Source organism: Lampetra fluviatilis, chromosome 23 (genome assembly GCF_964198595.1).
Source record: "Lampetra fluviatilis chromosome 23, kcLamFluv1.1, whole genome shotgun sequence".
Taxonomy (NCBI): Eukaryota; Metazoa; Chordata; class Hyperoartia; order Petromyzontiformes; family Petromyzontidae; genus Lampetra; species Lampetra fluviatilis.
Window position 1 is genome coordinate 5842226 of NC_136297.1, and position 21173 is coordinate 5863398.

Consider the following 21173-nt stretch of genomic DNA (forward strand, 5'->3'; position numbering starts at 1 on the left):
ACACACACATACGCAGTGTCACACACACACTCTCTCACACACACACACACGCAGTGTCACACACACACGAAGTGTCACACACGCACGTGTCCACGCTTCGTGGGGGGGTGTTTATTGTCGAGACCGTGGTCACGTGAACAAGCAGGGGGTGGGGGCTGGGGCATAGAGGGGGGGGGGGCGTGTTCATCATGAACATCATCATCATTAACATAATCAAAAGAATAATTAACAACATCAACATCAACGATTTTATCCGTGACCGCAAATGACGGAAAATGTGGTCCTGACAACACAGAGAGGATGGAGAAAGCGCCTTCAAACCATCATCACCGTCATTACCACCATCTTCCGATCACTATCGTCCACGTAAAACTTCACCATCACCATCATTACCACCACCATCATCACCATGATTATCATCCTCGCCATCATATTCACCATCATCACCATCATTATCATCCTCCTCCTCACTATCATTGCCACCATGACCCCCATCACCACCATAATCATTATCATCTTATCACAGCCATCATTATCACCATCATATTCACCATCACCACCATGATCGTCACTCCTATCATCATCACCACCACCACCACCGTCGTTACCACTACCACCATCATAATTTTCAGTCGTATTCGTCCTGTCCTGGTAATAAGCATTTAAAATGTAATTAGTCCAAACGCCTCTGAAGTTTTTTTTAGCGTGGACACAATTGACATTCATCCAAAGTAAGTATTGATTTCAGGAGTCGATTATTCGCTACACATCATCAAAAACAACGATCCCCCGTATAGCCTTAACAGAATGTTGGGGCAAGTGCTGTTAGCGAGCACCTATGAAGGCCGGCACGGCACACGAGGGGGTGGATGGCCACCACCAGTGACGATGTTGGCACACCGCACCAGGTACTCATTTGAGGCTGAGTCGACCTAGGGGAGTCCTAGGACCCGTTCAGATATTCGTCACTGGTGTTGGCCGTGAGCGGGAATTGAACTCGGGTTACCGCGTTCGTAGCGCTGCGTGCTAACCGCTACATAGAAATGAAAGGTAAACATGTGATATGAATATAGCGATTTGAAAAAAACTATAATTGATGTGTACGTGGCGCGTTTTTTGTTCTTTCTGAAATCCAAAGCCCCAAAACGTCAACCGGCAATGCAACATCCAACGCCGTCAATGTTATTCATAGTTCAGAGTGGAACACGTGCCTTAAATCGGGGCATGATGTTGACTACAGACCGCTGTGGTGGCTCGGAGATGTTAACTACCTCGCCTGGTATGCAGGAGGCCGTGGGTTCGATCCCGACCCTGACGCCTGCTGCTGTATATTTGGAGTGTGTCTCTCTTCTCTCATCATCATCATCATCACGGTGGCTTTGAGTTGTTAACTACCTCGCCTGGTATACAGGAGGCCGTGGGTTCGATCCCGACCCTGACGCCTGCTGCTGTATATTTGGAGTCTGCGGTGTCTCTCTCCATGTGGTCGCGTTGATTTTATCTCCGGGTCCTCCGGGGTTCCCTCCTCATTTAGAATCAACGTCACGCGTTTAGACTATTTGGCTGCTATAAATGTCCAAGTGATGATAACCCAACTTTCTTGAGCAATCACATGCGGCCGGTCGCTTCCGAAAAAGATTTGCACAGCTCAGAGGGGCCTGACCTGGTGACTTAAATCAAAATCCTCAGAGCCACGTGGAGTGATTCGATTTCTATCGACGGCTGCGTTAGTCGCTGTAGGAAATTATTCGGTCGATAATCTCCAACCCATCTGATCGAATGAACTGGTCGAGCATCGGAAACGATTTCAATAATCGAGCAGTCATTATATGGAATATACTGTATACTAAAATTGATCACTTTCATTTGCGATGAATTACAAATCGACTTAAAATGATAGGTGCGTATTTGTGCATAAATTATAATTAACGTCGGTAATTAAGATAAATGATTATGGTTAGTAACAGCTGTTAATGATCAGGCTGTTACTATAATACTGTTGTGCAATCATAATGCAATAATACTCTTTGAGAATTATAAGAAAAACATACGCTAATGATATATATACTGTGGTGATATAAAATAAATATTAAGCAACATAATATTGAATAATAACGGTGTATGTACGTATACTGTATACATACACAGCTATAACAAAGACAAAGACTCCCTGTATAGCCTTAACAGACTGTTTGGGCAAGTGCTGTTAGCGAGCACCTATGAAGGCTGGCACGGCACACGAAGGGGGTTGGGTACGGTCAGAACCATGTGAGGCCGCCTTTGTCTCCCCAATGAAACTCATTTGAGGTTGAGTCGCCCTAGGGGAGGCCCAGGACCGGTTCAGATTAATCGTCACTATTGTTGGCCATGAGCTGGAATCGAACTCGGGTGACCGAGTTGGTAGCGCAGCGCGCCAACCACTGCACCACCGCTCCCCACACGTACACGGACACCAAAACAATAAATAATACCGTTGAATAACAAAAAGACGCACACAACATATATACATGCACTACACTCATACAAAAGACAAAGATCCCCTGTATAGCCTTTACAGGCTGTCGGGGCAAGTGCTGTTAGCGAGCACACGAGGGAGGGGGTGGTGTGGCCGACACCACGCCCGACCGCCTTTGTCTCCCCAATGGTGATATCTGTACATAAGGACTTCATTAGAGGCTGAGTCGACCGAGGGGAGGCCCGGGACCGGTTGAGATAATCGTCACTGGTATGACGATCGTGAAGCCGGAAATGGAACTCGGGTCGCCGGGTTCGTTTCGCAGCGCGCTAACCACTGCGCCACTGCTCCCCACTGGTCGGCATCTCGCCAGAGGTCGCAACCGGGTACCCGATACCCGTACCCTACCCGATACCCGGCTACCCGTACCCGGCCGGGTACGGGTACCCGTTTGCGACCCTGGTGCGGCCGGGTACGGGTAGGACGTGAGTCACTGGTGAGTAGCCGTTTGTCACTCATTTCGTGTAGGGTACGGGTAGAGTACCCGTACCCGGCCGGGTACGGGTACCCATTTGCCACCCTGGTGCGGCCGGGTACGGGTAAGGAATCAAAACCCGTTTGCGACCTCTGCATCTCGCACACGCACGCCCGCCTCGATCCAACAAAACACAATTGATAATTCCTGACTTAAAGCTTTCGGGACTGCATGAATTCATATTCCCTGGGTCTTTCGGTGAAGTCACGTAGATAGGTTCAAATTAATACAAATAAAATAAAACGACGACGTTTCGATCACAACACAAGCGATCGTCATCAGGATCGTCGTAGTTTTTTGTTAATTTTATTTGTTATTAATTTGAACCAATCTACGTGACTTTACCGATAGACCCAACAGAAAAACAATTGATCATGTTAATGACCAACGCAGCAACTGGGGTTACCCAACCATTTCTGCCGAGTCGATCCAGAGAAGGTTCAAGCCAGGCTCGGATACCGATTGTGGCACTGGTGGTGGTGGTGATGATGATGTTCATCACGGTTGGGAATTGAACCGTGGCTTCGTACCATTACGACACCACGACACACACACACGCACTGTTACATGCACACACACTACACAAAGGTCCCCCACGTAGGCATGTAGACTGGGTGGGGCAAGTGCTGTTAGCGAGCACCTATTAAGGGCGGCATGACAAACACCAAACCAGGCCGCCTTTGTCTTCCTGGAGCTGATTTTTTTTTACACACCGCAGCAGGTACTCATTTAAGGCTGAGTCGACCTAGGAGGAGGGAGGGAATAAGGTAGGGAAGAAAGGGGGCAGTGAGATATCCAGGGCAGGTTTCAGATAATCCTTGCGTGCCACTGATGTTAGTCGTGGCTAGGAGTCGAACCTATAGGGGCCGGGTTCGTAGTGCAGTGTGCAAACCACTGCTCCACTTCTCACCCCGCCACACACACACACACCTACACACACACACCTATACTACACACACCTGCACTCACACCTACACTACACACACGTGCACAGTATACATGCACACACACACACGTGCACTCACACCTACACACACACACCGACACTACACACAAGTGCACAGTATACATGCACACACACGTGCACTCACACCTACACACACACCTACACACACACACGGACACTACACACACGTGCACTCACACCTACACACACACACCGACACTAGACACACGTGCACTCACACCTACACACACACACCGACACTAGACACACGTACACAGTATACATGCACACACACACGTGCACTCACATCTACACACACACACCTACACTACACACGCGTGCACAGTATACATGCACACACACACGCGTGCACTCACACACACACACTACACACACGTGCACAGTATACATGCACACACACACGTGCACTCACACCTGCACACACACACCGACACTACACACACGTGCACAGTATACATGCACACACACCCACACACACGCGCGCGCTCAGCTATACAAGCAGAACACCCATATTCACACCGAGAAAGCTGTTGCAAAACACAAGCGCGCAGCACGCTAACCCTCGCCGTGACTGTGGACCCCGTGACAAGTCAGCTCGTGACTGGGGGCCTGCGATGTGAATGCTGACAAGTCGGTCACCGTGCCCGCGTGCGGCACCGTGACTAACCACTCGCCCGTGACGGTCACGGGCGTCACCGACATCCCGTGACGAACACAGTCGCCCCGTGACCGACTTGGACGGACGCTCAAGAGCCGAATGGCTCACAGGGCAAAACCTCGATTTAAAGCTTCTTTCGTGACTGCAGGGATTCATCTTCTTGGTTCTTTCGGTAAAGTCACGTAGAATGGAAATAAAAAAATAATAAAACAAATAAAACATAATGAAATAATTCTCACGGCGTTTCGGCCACAACGCAAGCGGCCGTCCATTCGACGTGACTTTACCGAAAGAACCAAGAAGAGGGCAAAAACCTAATAAATGAAACTTGAACTTGAAGTCAAGTTGCCGTAAGCTGTTGGTGCCCTTACGAGTCGGCCCTGTGAGGTCGTCGTTGGTGAGTGAGTCAGTCACTTGACTGGCGATCAGTCCGTGACTGGCGATCTTTATACCTGGGGGGTGTGGGGGGGGGATGGGTCTTTGTCATCGGCGAGGGACCGACGGATTTGCCGATGGTTGTTGATGAAGGGACCACGAGCACTCGTTACGAACTCCATTATCTCACGACCACTGCAACGTGACGAGGGAGGGGGCGAGGTGACGGAGAGGGGGGGGGGCTGTGAACACCAAAAATAGAACAGCGAACGAAAAATGATAAGGGGGGGGGGGGGGGCCTTGCCAAACGCTGCAGGTCAGGGGGTTAGAGCAAAGCCTAGTTCTCGTCGCTGATTGGCTCTCGTTACAATATTTAGAAGGAAGGATTTGGGTTGCAGTCCGTGGTCGGGCTCCAACTCATGTGCGGGTGGCTGGTCGGTGAGGGGCCAGGGTGAGCGTTTGATTGGTCACGTGTCAAGCCAGAGTCGGTGTGACACAGCTGGTGCTGTGCTGATGTGCTGTGAAGAAGGGTCATTGCCCGAAACGTCGCCGATTGTAATATTTTTGTTTGTTATTTTAAGGCGGCGTTATCGTCTAGCGTGTTGGGTTTTTGTTTGTTATTCGTGCGGTGCTAAACATTGTTAGTTGGTGAGGGAGGGTTAGCCAGTTGATTGGTGATATAGGGTTGGGATAGGGCTCGTGATGTGTTGGCTAATTAGTGGGGGGTGAGTAGCTAGTTGATTGGTGATAGGTTTGGGATAGGGCTCGTGATTGGTTGGATAATTAGTTTGGGATGGGGGGGTGGTAGCTAGTTGATTGGTGATAGGGTTCGTGATCGGTTCGTTTGCTCTGCATGTCACCTCCCATCACTCTTTCAGATTTTGTCCGAATTTCATTCCTGGCGTTTCGTTTCCTGGCGTTCACAGCGTCCCAAGCAACCCAGACGCACCGACGAGTACTACCAGTATATACACACACACACAACATGCTGTATACTGCATGTACAGCAATACCACGTGTATCTCCGTGGTGTGGGTTTGTGTCTGAAGCTCGGAGGTTGAACGCTGCGGTGTCTCTGTGCGACAGACTCACATTCGTCAACAACGACTACGCCGTGTGGCCACGAACGGGAAAATATACGCGACGTTTTGGGCAATTGTCCTTTTAAAAAAATGTCTTGCGACGAAAAGGGGCATTTCCCGAAACGTCGTCTGTTTTTTTTAGATGTATTTTTCCCTCGTTTAAGGCCACAGTGTTAATTGACGAATGTGTTGCGTTTTTTGTTGTTGTTGCTGCTGTTATTATTTGTGCTCGTGCACCACTGCCAACACAGCATCACCAAATCATTATCCAACGTCGACCCAACGTTCGAATGGTCACCGGGGAAGGTCAGCGCAGGCCGTACGCCCGACCTCGATAACCACGCGAGCCAATGGGGTCACGCCAGCACTCGCCTTAACCAATTGAACACGCTGACCAACCAAATCAACAACCAATTAGCATCGGCCGTTGCCCCAAACTCAGTGATCTTCACTCATTTTCAGAGGGGGGTGGAGGGGGCACTTTCGCTGATCATTTGAAACCATTGGAGGTGTGACAGCACCATGGGGGGGGGGGGGGGGCGTTCACATTCTGCGTCTTGTCGCACGTGAAGGGGCCGCACTGAAGGCCACCAGGGACCACCAGAGGGCCCCCACGGGCCTTGCGACGAAGACCACGAACCTGACAGCACGAGACAGACCCCCCCCCCTCCCCCACCATGCACGTAGTCACTTTAAGATGCTTTTTTGTTCATGTTTTTGTTTTTTGTTTGTTGCGGTTGCACCCGATTCAAGAGCCGAATGGCTCACGGGGCTAGATACCTAATACATGAACTTGAACTTGAACTCCGAGCCGCACTTCCCAGTGAGGCCACCGGTCCTATCCCTAACGAGGAGAGGCAACCCAGCCGCTGCCTACCCAGTCAACGTGTCAACGTGTCGGTTGGACCAACGTTGGCATCTTGGTTGGAACCGTTGGCCCAACGTTGGCCCAACGTTGGCCCAACGTTGAACCAACCTTGGACCAACCTTGGACCAACCTTGGCACGTGGTTCCAAGCTCCATGGGTAGTCCTCTCCCTGTCCCTAATCAATGAGCCGCTGGGCACTATTCTTACTGCTAACCCCACTCGCCAAGCTTTACCCTCGCACCCGCCCTTACTACCCTTTAACTCCGGTAACCAATCAGAACACAGCCATGCGTGCACACCTTATATTAGCCTGAGCCCCCCACCACCCACCCACCCCCCACCGTTGTTCGCTGTTGTTTGAATTTCGTGCGTCTGGCCAGCGAGAGTGTGTGAACGTGTATCCAGTCACGTGTGCGCCGTGTGTCCGCATACTGCAAGTGTGGCTTTTGGATGGGGCTCAAGTGTGCTTACGTGTTTGTGTGCGTGTATAATACCCGTGCGAGTGTGTCAGTGTACACGTGTGCGCGCGTGCACGTGTGGGCGTGTGCACGTGCACGTGTGTGTGCGTCTGCTACTTTGTGCGTGCTCTGAAAGTGAACCTGGCCTCCTGGCACGAGCTCTGTTGTGACGTCACAGTCACTTGATTGGAGAATGGCGGCTTGTGTTGTTGCTGTTATTGTCGTCGTTGTATGCCGCACGTGTGTGTGTGTGATTGTGAGTGTCGTGTAAGGTGTCGTGCGTGTGTGTGTGTTTGCCTGTACTGTGGTCATTGCCCATGCGTGTAGTGTGTTCATGTTCGTGTAGGTGTTCATGTTCGTGTAGGTGTTTGTGTGGTGTAGGTGTTTGTGTGGTGTAGGTGTTTGTGTGGTGTAGGTGTTTGTGTGGTGTAGGTGTTTGTGTGGTGTAGGTGTTTGTGTGGTGTAGGTGGTTGTGTGGTATAGGTGTTTGTGTGGTGTAGGTGTTTGTGTGGTGTAGGTGTTTGTGTGGTGTAGGTGTTCATGTTCGTGTAGGTGTTCATGTTCGTGTAGGTGTTTGTGCGGTGAAGGTGTTTGTGTGGTGTAGGTGTTTGTGTGGTGTAGGTGTTTGTGCGGTGTAGGTGTTTGTGCGGTGTAGGTGTTTGTGCGGTGTGGCTGTTGGTGTTTGTTTAGGTATTTGTGCAGTGTATGTGTCCATGCTCGTGTTCGTGTAGGTGTAGGTGTTTGTGTGGTGTAGGTGTTCATGTTGGTGTTTTTTGCACGTGTGCTTGGCTGAATGCGTGCGGCTGATCGCGCGCATTGCGGCTGATCGCGCGTGCCTCGTCAGTCTTCGCGGCCCGTGCGGAAGGCCTCGGCGAGGCCCTGCAGCGAGTGCACCATCCCCGAGATGCTCACGACGACGCCCACCACGAAGATGGTGGCGTCGAACAGCACGTGGTGCCACTTGAGCTTGCGCCACAGCAGGCGCACGTGGAACATGCAGGGCAGCAGGAAGGAGAGCGACGCTCCCGTGAGGCTGCCCGTCAGGCCCATGAGGAGGGCGAAGTGCGGGATGAACACGGCCATGAGCAGAGTCAGCACCACCAGGGCGCAGCGCATGCCCAGGGTCCAGGCCTGCAGGTGCGCGGGGCCCGCTCCGAGGGTCCACGATGGGCCCTGCTGCCCGAGGCGAGGCCCGGCCGCAGCGGGGACCTCGACCGAGGCGGCCGCGCCGTCGGCTTCCTCCGCGGCCTTCTCGCCGGCGAAGGAGGCGGCGGTGAGTCGCGAGCCTTCCGACGGCGTGAGCGGCGGACTCGACGGCGGCGGCGGTGCCGTCGATGGCGTCGCGGCCGCCTCGCCGACGGCGGCCGCGGGGGGAGCCTTGGAGAACAGCGTCTCCAGGACTTCGACGGCGGCGAAAAACGGCAGCGGGTACGAGAGCAGCGCCTTGGCCACCAGGAAGATGTTGACGACGGCCCGGAAGGTGGGCGGAAGATTGTCGGTGATCACCTCCTTGGTGTCGTCGGCCCAGGTGAGGTAGGCGACGAGCGCGAAGACGCCTTTGCAAGCGCACGCGGCGATGTGCGACCAGTCCATCATGGGGCCGAACTGCGAGCGGTCCCTCATGTTGCCCTCGAGCGACGGCAGGAAGATCTGCGACGTGTAGCTGAACACGATGATGCCCACGGACACGGGGAACGTCTTGACGTCCACGTAGAACTTCATCTTGTCCCACGCCCAGTCGCGCGCCCTGCTCAGGCAGTAGCCCATGACGAGCAGCGTGATGAGCGCGTGCGCCGCCGAGCACAGCATGCTGAAGCGCGACACGGCCTTCAGGCTGCGCAGGAAGGCGCAGGGCAGCAGCGCCGCCGTGGCGAGCACGCACCAGGCCTTCTGCGAGACGCCGAGCGCGGGGAAGCTGTTGACCATGAGGTTGCCGCTGACCACCACGTAGAGGACGCACGTCATGACGAGCTCGATGAGCTGCGCGCCGTTCACCACGTGGCCGCCCAGGCGCGGGAAGCGTGGGGCGCAGCAGGCGTCCGCCACCTCCACGTAGGAGCCGCGCACGCGCACCAGCGTGCCGTCCTCGTCCTCCTCGTACAGGCACGCCACCAGCACCTGTGGTGATGGTGGGGGGGGGGGCAGGTGAAGGGGGAGTGGCGGGGGGGGGGGGCGAAGGGGATGGGAGGGATGATAGCGATGCACAAGAGAGAGGAGGGTGTGGGTACAAGTCGAGACGGCTGTGGGGATGTCGCGGGGAGCTTGACCCTGGTGGTTGGTTAGAATGGCCGGACGTGTGAATCAGAGGTCGCAAACGTGTTTTGATTCCTTACCCGTACCCATACCCGGCCGCAACAGGGTCGCAAACGGGTACCCGTACCCGGCCGGATACGGGTAGCCGGGTATCGGGTAGTGTACGGGTATCGGGTACCCGGTTGCGACCTCTGGTGTGAATGAGATGTCCTGGATATGAACATTGTCATGATTTGTATCACAAACACGTGGCCACTGCATTCTGGGTCTGTTGGGGCCTTCTCTCACGAGCCGTGTCCTCTCCAAAAAGCGTCTTTTTCACAGATGCAACGTCAGTCGAAAGGCACGGTCAGTCTCTCTGTGCCGTGTCCTTCCTCAAATACATCGGTAATTACGACCTGACTTCCATTCAGCTCCGTCCATGACGTTTACTCAGATACTCCTTCCAGTTGCATCCAGTTGTTTAAATTGCTCACGTAACTTAACTCACTGTCTTCTGATTTTTGTTGTACCTCTGTCACAACAACATTGATATCCAGTCTCTTGTTTTCGCATTACACGTCCAATACATCTAACTTGCATTCCCTCTAAACATGATTTTTTATTTTTTATAACAATAATTATAGAAGGTAAGTTTATATTCTCATTGCAAGTTACCTGCTCATTATATAGATGACAAACAGTATACCCCCACCCCCTCTCCTTCTCTGCCTCCCACATTTCCCCCTTCTCCCCCCCCTCCCCCCTCCACCTCTCCCCCCCCCACCTGCCCCCCTCTGATTTCTCCCCCATCTCTCCCCCATTTCCCTCCTTCACCCCCACCTCTCCACACCCTCTCCTTCTCCCCCCTCATCCCCCCCCCCTCTCCATCCTCCACCACTCCCCCCTCTCCCTCCTCCACCTCTCCCCACCCTCTCTTTCCCCCCCCCCCTCATCTCCCCCACCCTCTCCATCCTCCATCACTCCCCCCTCTCCTTCTCCCCCTTCTCCTTCCTCCCCCCCCCCACCTCGCCCCCCCCCCCCTCCTTTACCCCCGCGGTCTCCGATGCTCCACCAACATCTCTACTCACCGGCAGTGCCGCTGCCTCGCCGACATCATCTACATTTGTCTGCGAGGCTTTTACAAACACTCAGCGCCTGATTAAGGTTATGAGGGGCCTACGGCTAATAGGAGGGAAAGGCCCAATTTTATAGTTTACTAGCTTTACTATCCGGCTTCGCCCGGGACTTGGATTCTTTTTCGATTTAAAGCTTTCGTGACTGCAGGGATTCATCTTCTTGGTTCTTTCGGTAAAGTCACGTAGAAGGGAAGTAATAAAATAATAAAAATAAAACACAATAAAATAATTCTCAGGTGAGGACGGCTGCTTGCGTTGTGGCCGAAACGTCATGATAATTATTTTATTATGTTTATTTTTATTATTTTATTATTTCCCTTCTACGTGACTTTACCGAAAGAATCAAGAAAATGTTATCGTGATTCAAAGACAATTCGTTTTTATTTCCGATAGCCGCACCACTGTCGCTCAGCTGTTACTTCAGCGTGGAACGGAGGGCCGAAAGGATGACCCACAAAACACGAGGGCCGATGGCAGTGGCTCTCAACTTGAGGGGGTGCGTGTGTTGCAAACTCGAAATGAAGGGACGTGGGCAGGTGCTCCAAATCGAGGGCAAGCACATTTATTTATTGTGGTTAATATTAATCTTGGGAAGAACCGCGCCGTCGCTCTCTAAAATGCAACAGCACGTGTGTTACAACCAGCCTTGCTCCCAAGTCGCCATTAACCACGTGGCTGGTATATCCGCGTGGTCATTCAATAACCCTGCCAGCCACCTACAGGCCCGACTCAGTCATCACATGCTGCTGTACACACATGCATTGATGCACTGCACAGCACATCAGGACTTTCACACAACCACACTTTACTCCCTTGCTGCACAAGGACATTCTTAAAAGAGTGATCCATTCCTAATGTGCCACACGTGGACCCCTGGGGGGTTACGTGGCAATGTCCCAGGCGCTACGTGAGGTGATTTCTAAACGTGTCAAATCTTATCATACATCGGAGTCATTGGTGAATAATCATGCATGAATCTACCAATGTAAAATAACTGCCCTAACATGTAAATTCTAGATTTGAAGCTTTCGTGACTGCAAGGATTCATATTCTTAGGTTTTTTTCGGTAAAGTCACGTAGGTAAAACATTACAATTAATAAAAGTAAAATAAAATAAAAATAAAAATCACGACGTTTCGGAGGCAACACAAGCTTCCGTCTTCAGGTGGAACCGTCACAGCCACAACAGCTGTATCAAGTAAATGAGAGATTGCAGGAGCTACCACTCCGTTTATATAATGATGTAAATCCAAACGGTAACGTAGAACAATAATGAAGGCCATTATAAAACCATTGATGTGGTTTCCAAGAGTAAGCAGCGAACGCGATCAAATGACGTTGTACATGCAGAGCGTACGTTGAATTGTTTTTCATTCGCTCGCAGTTACTTAGCTAGTTAGGGATGCCTCACAAAATTGACAATTTGTTAAAATATTAATATTTTTTCTCAGAACCATGCTGGGACAGGCAAAGGGGGTTAGGGGACCATCCATGTAGTAGTTACGCAACAATCTGTCAAAACTTGACCTCGCCACTCACCACCACTCAACCTCCTGCGACCTTTCACCCCGGTGAATGACCTCACCACCACCACCACGATCTCCAACCTCAACAAAACACCTGGGGATCTGCCACGCTGGATGCTCTTGCCCAGCAAACCCACGCCTCGCCGTATGCATGTTCTACGTATGTTGTATGTTGAACTTATTTAGCATCGTATGTAGCCAACCGTGCTAATCGGAGGTGCGGCGGAAGGACTAAACATGAACACAAGAAGCAGTTCTGAAGTAAGAAGGGGTTTCAATGGAGATGATTTAACACATTGTCCTGCGGAGGGAGCTGGTAGGAACGTTGGGTTGCTCGGTCAATGGCCAGGGTCAACGGCGGCGTGGTGTATTCCGCAAATATGCCCGACTGTGAGGGCGGGCACAAGCCGGCGTGAGTAGGTTAAACGTTGAGTTTTATAAGGGCACCACGGGGTGACCAGCCCCTCCCCACCCAGCCCACCCCTTCCACCCCCCACCCAGCCCCACCATCCCCACCCAGCCCCTCCCCACCCTCCCCACCCAGCCCCTCCCCACCCTCTCCACCCAGCCCCTCCCCACCCTCTCCTCCCCACCCAGCCCCACCCTCCCCACCCAGTCCCTCCCCACCCTCCCCTCCCAGCCCCTCCCTCCCCATCCAGCCCCTCCCCACCCAGCCCCACCCTCTCCACCCAGTCCCTCCCCACCCTCCCTCCCCACCTAGCCCCTGCCCACCCTCCCCTCTCCACCCAGCCCCACCGCTCCCATTTTTGGATGCACGACGGACGGACACAATAATCCCCTGTGGGCTGGTGGAACCAGTGGGTTCCTACCAGTAAAAGTGCATCCCTCTAGTGGCTTCCTAATATCGGAAGGAAGAGTGTTCCAGACGGCCGCAGAAGCGCATCTGAAAGCGCGCGATGCGATGACCGTCTTTGTACGATGGCGAGTTGTTGGTGTGTTGTTGTTGTGTTGTTGTTGTGTTGTTGTTGTGTTGTTGTTGCTGTTGTGTTGTTGTTGTTGTGGTTGTTGTAGTTGTTGTGTCACCTTGCCCGTGTAGCAGCACACGGCGGCTGCCAGGATGATGAGGAAGAGGCCAAGATACCCCCCGTGCAGCACGGCGTAGGGTAGACCCAGCACGAACATCCCCTACGCACCATCACCAACATCATCATCATCATCAACATCATCATCATCACCATCACCAACATCACCCCCATCAACACCATCATCATCAACACCATCATCATCACCAACACCATCAACACGGCGTAGGGTAGACCCAGCACGAACATCTCCTACGCACCATCACCACCATCACCCCCATCAACATCATCATCATCACCAACATCACCCCCATCAACACCATCATCATCAACACCATCATCACCAACACCATCAACACGGCGTAGGGCAGACCCAGCACGAACATCCCCTACGCACCATCACCACCATCACCACCATCAACATCATCATCATCAACACCATCATCACAACCATCAACACGGCGTAGGGCAGGCCCAGCACGAACATCCCCTACGCACCATCACCACCATCACCACCATCAACATCATCATCATCAACACCATCATCACAACCATCAGCACGGCGTAGGGTAGACCCAGCACGAACATCCCCTACGCACCATCACCACCATCACCCCCATCAACATCATCATCATCACCATCACCAACATCACCCCCATCAACACCATCATCATCAACACCATCATCATCACCAACACCATCAACACGGCGTAGGGCAGGCCCAGCACGAACATCCCCTACGCACCATCACCACCATCACCACCATCAACATCATCATCATCAACACTATCATCACAACCATCAACACCATCATCATCAACACCATCATCATCACCAACATCACCCCCATCAACACCATCATCATCAACACCATCATCATCACCAACACCATCAACACGGCGTAGGGTAGACCCAGCACGAACATCCCTTACGCACCATCACCACCATCACCCCCATCAACATCATCATCATCACCATCACCAACATCACCCCCATCAACACCATCATCATCACCAACACCATCAACACGGCGTAGGGCAGACCCAGCACGAACATCCCCTATGCACCATCACCACCATCACCACCATCAACATCATCACCATCACCAACATCACCCCCATCAACACCATCATCATCAACACCATCAACACGGCGTAGGGTAGACCCAGCACGAACATCCCCTACGCACCATCACCACCATCACCCCCATCAACATCATCATCATCACCATCACCAACATCACCCCCATCAACACCATCATCATCAACACCATCATCATCACCAACACCATCAACACGGCGTAGGGCAGACCCAGCACGAACATCCCCTATGCACCATCACCACCATCACCACCATCAACATCATCATCATCAACACCATCATCACCAACACCATCAACACGGCGTAGGGCAGACCCAGCACGAACATCCCCTACGCACCATCACCACCATCACCACCATCAACATCATCATCATCAACACCATCATCATCACCATCATCAACACGGCGTAGGGCAGACCCAGCACGAACATCCCCTACGCACCATCACCATCAACATCATCATCAACACCATCACCATCATCACCCCCATCATCATCATCATCATCACCACCAACATCATCACCATCAACACGGCGTAGGGCAGACCCAGCACGAACATCCCCTACGCACCATCACCATCAACATCATCATCAACACCATCACCATCATCACCCCCATCATCATCATCACCACCAACATCATCACCATCAACACGGCGTAGGGCAGGCCCAGCACGAACATCCCCTACACACCACCACCATCACCATCAACACCATCACCCCCATCATCTTCACCATCAACACCATCATCATCAACACCACCAACACCATCACCATCAACACCATCACCACCATCACCCCCATCAACATCATCATCACCATCAACACCATCATCATCAACACCACCAACACCAACACCATCAACACGGCGTAGGGCAGACCCAGCACGAACATCCCCTACGCACCATCACCACCATCTTCCCCGTCAACACCATCATCATCACCACCACCACCACCCCCATCAACACCATCATCAACACCATCATGATCAACACCATCATCATCATCACCAACACCATCAACACGGCGTAGGGCAGACCCAGCACGAACATCCCCTACGCACCATCACCACCATCACCTCCATCAACATCATCATCATCACCACCACCAACATCATCATCAACACCATCATCATCATCACCACCATCATCACCATCATCATCATCACCATCAACACGGCGTAGGGCAGACCCAGCACGAACATCCCCTACGCACCATCACCAACATCACCCCCATCAACACCATCACCACCACCCCCATCATCATCATCACCATCAACACCATCATCATCACCAACACCATCAACACGGCGTAGGGCAGACCCAACACGAACATCCCCTACGCACCATCACCACCATCACCCCCATCAACATCATCATCATCACCAACACCATCAACACGGCGTCGGGCAGACCCAGCACGAACATCCCCTGCGCACCATCACCATCACCACCATCATCATCATCACCACCAACATCATCATCAACACGGCGTAGGGCAGACCCAGCACGAACATCCCCTACGCACCATCACCACCATCACCCCCATCAACATCATCATCATCAACACCATCATCATCACAACCATCACCCCCATCAACATCATCATCATCAACACCATCATCATCACCACCACCCCCATCAACATCATCATCATTAACACCATCATCAACACCACCATCACCCCCATCAACATCATCATCATCATCAACACCATCACCATCAACATCATCATCACCACCAACATCATCACCATCACCACCCCCATCAACACCATCATCATCACCACCACCAACATCATCACCATCAACACCATCATCATCACCACCACCAACATCATCACCATCAACACGGCGTAGGGCAGGCCCAACATAAACATCCCCGACGCACCATTACCACCATCATCATCATCAACATCATCATCATCACCACCACCATCATCACCATCATCACCTTTACCACCATCATCATCAACATCATCACCACCACCATCATCACCATTAGCAGGCGCAACACGAATACCCATCACCACCCCCATTAACACCATCGACACCGCCATCATCACCATCACCAACATCATCACCATCAACACGGCGTAGGGCAGACCCAATACGAACATCCCCTAAGAACCATCATCATCATCATCATCACTATCACCACCACCACCAATATCATCACCATCATCCATTACCATTATCAACACCACCATCATCACCATCAACACAACATACGAACACCCCGACACATCACCATCAACACAGCATAGGGGAAGCCCAATGCGAACATCCTCGAAACATAATCACTGTTAGTAGTAGTATTGTTATCATCGCCATCACTGGCGAGCACCTATGAAGGGCCAACACGAGGTCGTGTGGCAAGAACGGGAACAGGTACTCATTTTAAGCCTAGGTTGACCTAGGGGAGGCCCAGGACTGGTTCAGATAATCGCCACTGTTATTTATCGTGAGCGAAGTGCACTAACCACTGCGCCACCACTCCCCATATTACCCGCACGCACGCACGCAAATCCACACACGCAAATCCACACACGCGCACGAGCTATGCAGTAATCACTATGCAACACGATTTTTGGTCTTGGATAGTAAGTGTTGTTTTATAATTGCTTATGCCTCAAAAGTATAGAAAATGGATATTATTCCCCCACAAACTTTGCTTTTGTGACCAGGACTTTACGTGAAGGAATGACACAAATCTACAGTTTTCTCATTGAAAAAAGGTCAATTTAAATATATCACTGTCCTGGTCACAAAAGCTAATTTTGTTGGGGAATGATAGCCATTTTCTTTACTTTTGAGGCATAAGCAATTAGGAAATAACACTACCCAGGAACAAAAAAAATTGTGTTACACAGTGACACTCGCCAATAACACTGTGTGGCCTTACAAATATATAATAGACGACGTTTCTGGCAATGGCCCTTCTTCATGACACAAAGGTCAGAGAGGTGAAGAGTTTGAGACAACCCATTCAGGTATAATGTACTGGAGGAATCCGATGAGCTGTAAAGCGCTTTTTCACATATTTCTTGTAGGAGCGGGTCAGAACGTTACAACAACAAACAGTTCAAACATACGATAGGAGTGCAAAGTCCAGTATATCAAAGGTGAGCAAATCACACAAAAAAATGTTAAACAAATATAACGAATCTATTAAATTTTATCTTACCAGGTAAAGCCCACTGAGCTATTAGCTTCCTTTCCAGAAGCACCCTGGCCACAAATGATAGCTCCACGAAGTGGCTTATTACGTGGAAAATTAGAACGGTAAAATAAGCTAAAGCGGTGTTTCGATTTAAAGCTTTCGTGACTGCAGGGATTCATCTTCTTGGTTCTTTCGGTAAAGTCACGTAGAAGGGAAATAATAAAATAATAAAAATTAAACATAATAAAATACAATTCTCACGATGTTTCGGCCACATCGCAAGCAGCCGTCCGTTGTGGCCGAAACGTCGTGAGAATTGTATTTTATTATGTTTTTTTATTTTATTTTATTATTTCCCTTCTACGTGCCTTCACCGAAAAAAACCAAGAAGATGAATCCCTGCAGTCACGAAAGCTTTCAATCGAAATCTAAACGCATGCTTGTTTACAAACGTGAAGGGGACAAAACCCCGAGGACAAAAAACAAAAAAAAATCCACGTATAGAAGACCGGAGCCTCGTCCCCCCGTCCCACCTGAATCGCATTGGTCACGTTCCACCCCGCGTCCCACGCCGTGATACGAGGGCCCCCGTCTGCCCCGAGGCTGACGGTCGAGGAGGCCCTGCTCATGGGGCCTCTCCGCGGGGGGCCGGCGCCCCCACCGCCGCCCCTCTGGTAGCGGACGTCGCCCTCGGCGCACGGAGAGCCGCCGTCTTGGTTGTCGCCCCCTCCCCCTCCTCCTCCTCCCAGCTCGTCCATGGCGAGGCCGTGCCGGTGGTCGCGGTCCAGCGAGTCGCACGACGCGAAGCCCACGGACTCTTCGCCGGCCGTGGCCTGCACCCCGAGGCGGGCCAGGAGGCCGCTCACGCGGGACTCCGCCTTGTGGCGCGCGCTCGTGGCCGCGTGGGTCACGTGGCCTCGGAAGACCGACATGGTGGTGGTGGTGGTGCTGGTGGTAGATTGACGGAGGTGGTGAAGATGATTGTGGTGGTGGTAGAGTGGTAGGGTAGTGGTGTCAAGGTGGTGAAGATGATTGTGGTGGTGGTAGAGTGAAGGAGGTACTGAAGATGATTGTGGTGGTGGTGGTGGTGGTAGAGTGGTCGGGTAGTGGTGTCAAGGTGGTGAAGATGATTGTGGTGGTAGTAGAGTGTTAGGGTAGTGGTGTCAAGGTGCTGAAGACAGTGGTGGTGGTGGATTAACGGTGGTAGAGTGATGTTGGTATTAATCGAGGTGGTCGTGTGAAGATGGTGAAGTTGATGGTGGTGGTGGTGAGGTTATGGGGAAGGCAGTGGCGCTGTAAGGATGGTGGTGGTGAAGATGATATTGGTGGTGTGTTGGTAGCGGTTGTAGTGGTGGTGGTGGTATTTGAGTGAAGGTGTAGGTTACGTCCGGGTTGAGGTGGTTGTGGTAGCGCTGTTTCAGCAAAGGTGGTAGCCGTGGTGTCCGGGTGATCGTGGTGGTAATAGCGGCGGTGTTAGGGTGGATGTGGCGGTAGTGGTAGTTGTCGTGGTGGCGGAGGTTGTGGTGGTCACGTTACGGTGGCGATAACGGTGGTGTTGCCGTGATGGAGATGGTGTCCGGGTTGTGGTTGTTGTGGTGGTGGTGGTGAGCTCGGCTTGAGTGTCGTTGGAGTATGCGATGGTAACAGTGGTGGTGGTCTTTGCGATGTTCGCGTTGTTAGCTGGGTTTGATTGCAGTGATGGATGTAGCGGTGATGGTGGTGGTGGCGGTTGTTGTAATGGTGACTTGCGTTTAAATGGCCGGCGCTATTTGCTTGCGCTCGACGATAAGCGATGCTCTATGCTCGAGGTCAAACTGGGAGGAGGTGGCGATGAGGTGACGTTGACGAGGTGGTTGATAATTACGACGATGATAATGATGAAGATAATTTAAGAAAGAAGAAACCCCCAGAAGGACCAAATCGAGGACGTGGGTACAGAGAACGTGCTCCACGCGATTCTGCCTTCACTCAGAGATGGGTGCCGCTGATGACGGCGATGACGATGACGGTGATGATAATGATGAGAAATTGACGAAGACGGGCGAGCAGAAATTGAAGAGGACGCGAGGCCGACGAGGAGGAGGAGGACGACGAAGAGGACGTGGAGGAGGAGGACGCGTCGAGCGCTGCGGAGGAGCGGTCGGGGATGCGCGCACTGCAACGCCCGCTCGTGCGCGCACGAAGGGCACACGGAGGGTACACGGGGGTACACGAGGGTACACGGGGGTACACGATCGCGGCTACACGGGGCTTACACGGGCACGCGGCTAAAGCAAAGACGCACCAGTGCGCGAGTAATTGCACGGACGCACGAACGCACGCGGGTAACGCGGAGACGCACGGAGGCACGCCGGGTACACGGCTAGGAGGAGGTGGAAGAGGTGGAGGAGGAGGCACACGCGCGGTCACGCCGGTAGTGCACGGGTAGAAGGAAGCGCGCTGGTAGTTGCACGGGGTGAGGAGGAGGAGGAGGCACGCGGAGTCGCGCAAGGGAGACGCGGACGCACGGCGGCTCGGCTCGGCTGCTGGACGCGCGACGGCGACGGGAGGGCGGGAGCGCGCGCACGAGCACGCGCGCACGAGCACGCGCGTGCGTCACGTGGAGAGGAGACCCGCGCGCGAGCGTGCGCGGGGGTCTGTGCTCGTCCGTGCGTGTGTCTGTGTGTACACGTGCTTCTGTGTGTGTGTGTGTATCCGTGGTTGTGTCTTTGTCGTTGTGCGTTTGCATGTGTGCGTCTTGTGTGCGTGTCTGTGTATGTTTTCACACGTGTTTCTGTGCGTGTCTCGTACGTGTGTCTCTGTGTGTATGTGTGCGTGCGTCTCCGTGTGTATGTGTCTGTGTGTGTATATGTGCGTATCTGTATGGGGAGTGGTGGCGCAGTGGTTAGCGCGCTGCGCTACGAACCCGGCGACCAGAGTTCGATTCCCGCTCAAGGCCACCAAGACCAGTGACGATTATCTGAATCGGTCCTTAGCCTCTCCTAGGTCGACTCAGCCTCAAATTAGTGCCTGGTGCGGTGTGTAAACATCGCTACTAGGGGACAAATGTGGTCGGGCGTGGTGCTGACCACTCACCCCCTCGTGGGCCGTGCACTTGCCCCATCAGCCTGTTAAGACGTTACGGGGGACCTCCGACTTTGTGTGCCTGCGTGTGAACGGGCGTGATTATTCTCCACGTGCGCATGCACGCTTGTGTGTGTGTGTGTGTGTCAAAGTGTCAGTGTGTACGTCTCATTGTCTCCGTGCGTGTCTGTGTGTGCACGCGTGTGGCTGCGTGCGCGCAAGGGTCGCGTGTGTCTGTCTCGCAACGTCTCCGCGTGTCTCCGTGTCCCCATGTGTCCCCCCGTGCGTCTCTCCCCGTGTCTCCGTGGCCGGTTTTCCACCATGGAATACGTTTTAAAAAAAAATAATTCTCCGCTTTATTTTTTTTGTGGTTGTATTTTTTGCGCAGTGGCTCAACTAATGTCCCCCTCCTTCACCCCTCCTTCACCCCTCCCTTCCACCACCATCTCCCCCCCCCCTCCTTCACCACCATCTCCCTCCCTCCCCCCACCACCATCTCCCCCTTAATCTC

At 52.6% G+C, this 21173-nt stretch overlaps 1 protein-coding gene across 2 annotated transcripts; it reads right to left on the minus strand.

The window, feature by feature from the left end:
• Positions 1 to 8177: 8177 nt before the first annotated feature.
• On the minus strand, positions 8178 to 18572 carry LOC144940890 (vesicular inhibitory amino acid transporter-like). 2 transcript variants are annotated; one of them, XM_078867388.1, is made up of 4 exons: positions 18133 to 18572; positions 13340 to 13441; positions 8758 to 9516; positions 8178 to 8529 (listed from the first exon to the last, which is right to left on the minus strand). In XM_078867388.1, the coding sequence occupies exons 1-4, from the start codon at positions 18529 to 18531 to the stop codon at positions 8239 to 8241; spliced, it is 1551 nt and encodes a 516-aa protein (XP_078723514.1). In that variant the 5' UTR covers positions 18532 to 18572; the 3' UTR covers positions 8178 to 8238. The 2 variants fall into 2 exon arrangements, with proteins under 2 accessions (XP_078723514.1, XP_078723513.1); XM_078867387.1 differs by having other exon boundaries at positions 8178 to 9516.
• Positions 18573 to 21173: the final 2601 nt, after the last annotated feature.

Excerpts from the sequence above, each read along its gene's own strand:
- LOC144940890 (XM_078867387.1), bottom strand. The coding sequence starts at position 18,531 with ATGTCGGTCTTCCGAGGCCACGTGACCCACGCGGCCACGAGCGCGCGC. Across the intron at positions 13,442-18,132 it reads ACGTGACCAATGCGATTCAG|GGGATGTTCGTGCTGGGTCT; the intron begins GTGGGACGGGGG and ends GATGGTGCGTAG. Across the intron at positions 9,517-13,339 it reads TGTGCTGCTACACGGGCAAG|GTGCTGGTGGCGTGCCTGTA; the intron begins GTGACACAACAA and ends CCATCACCACAG.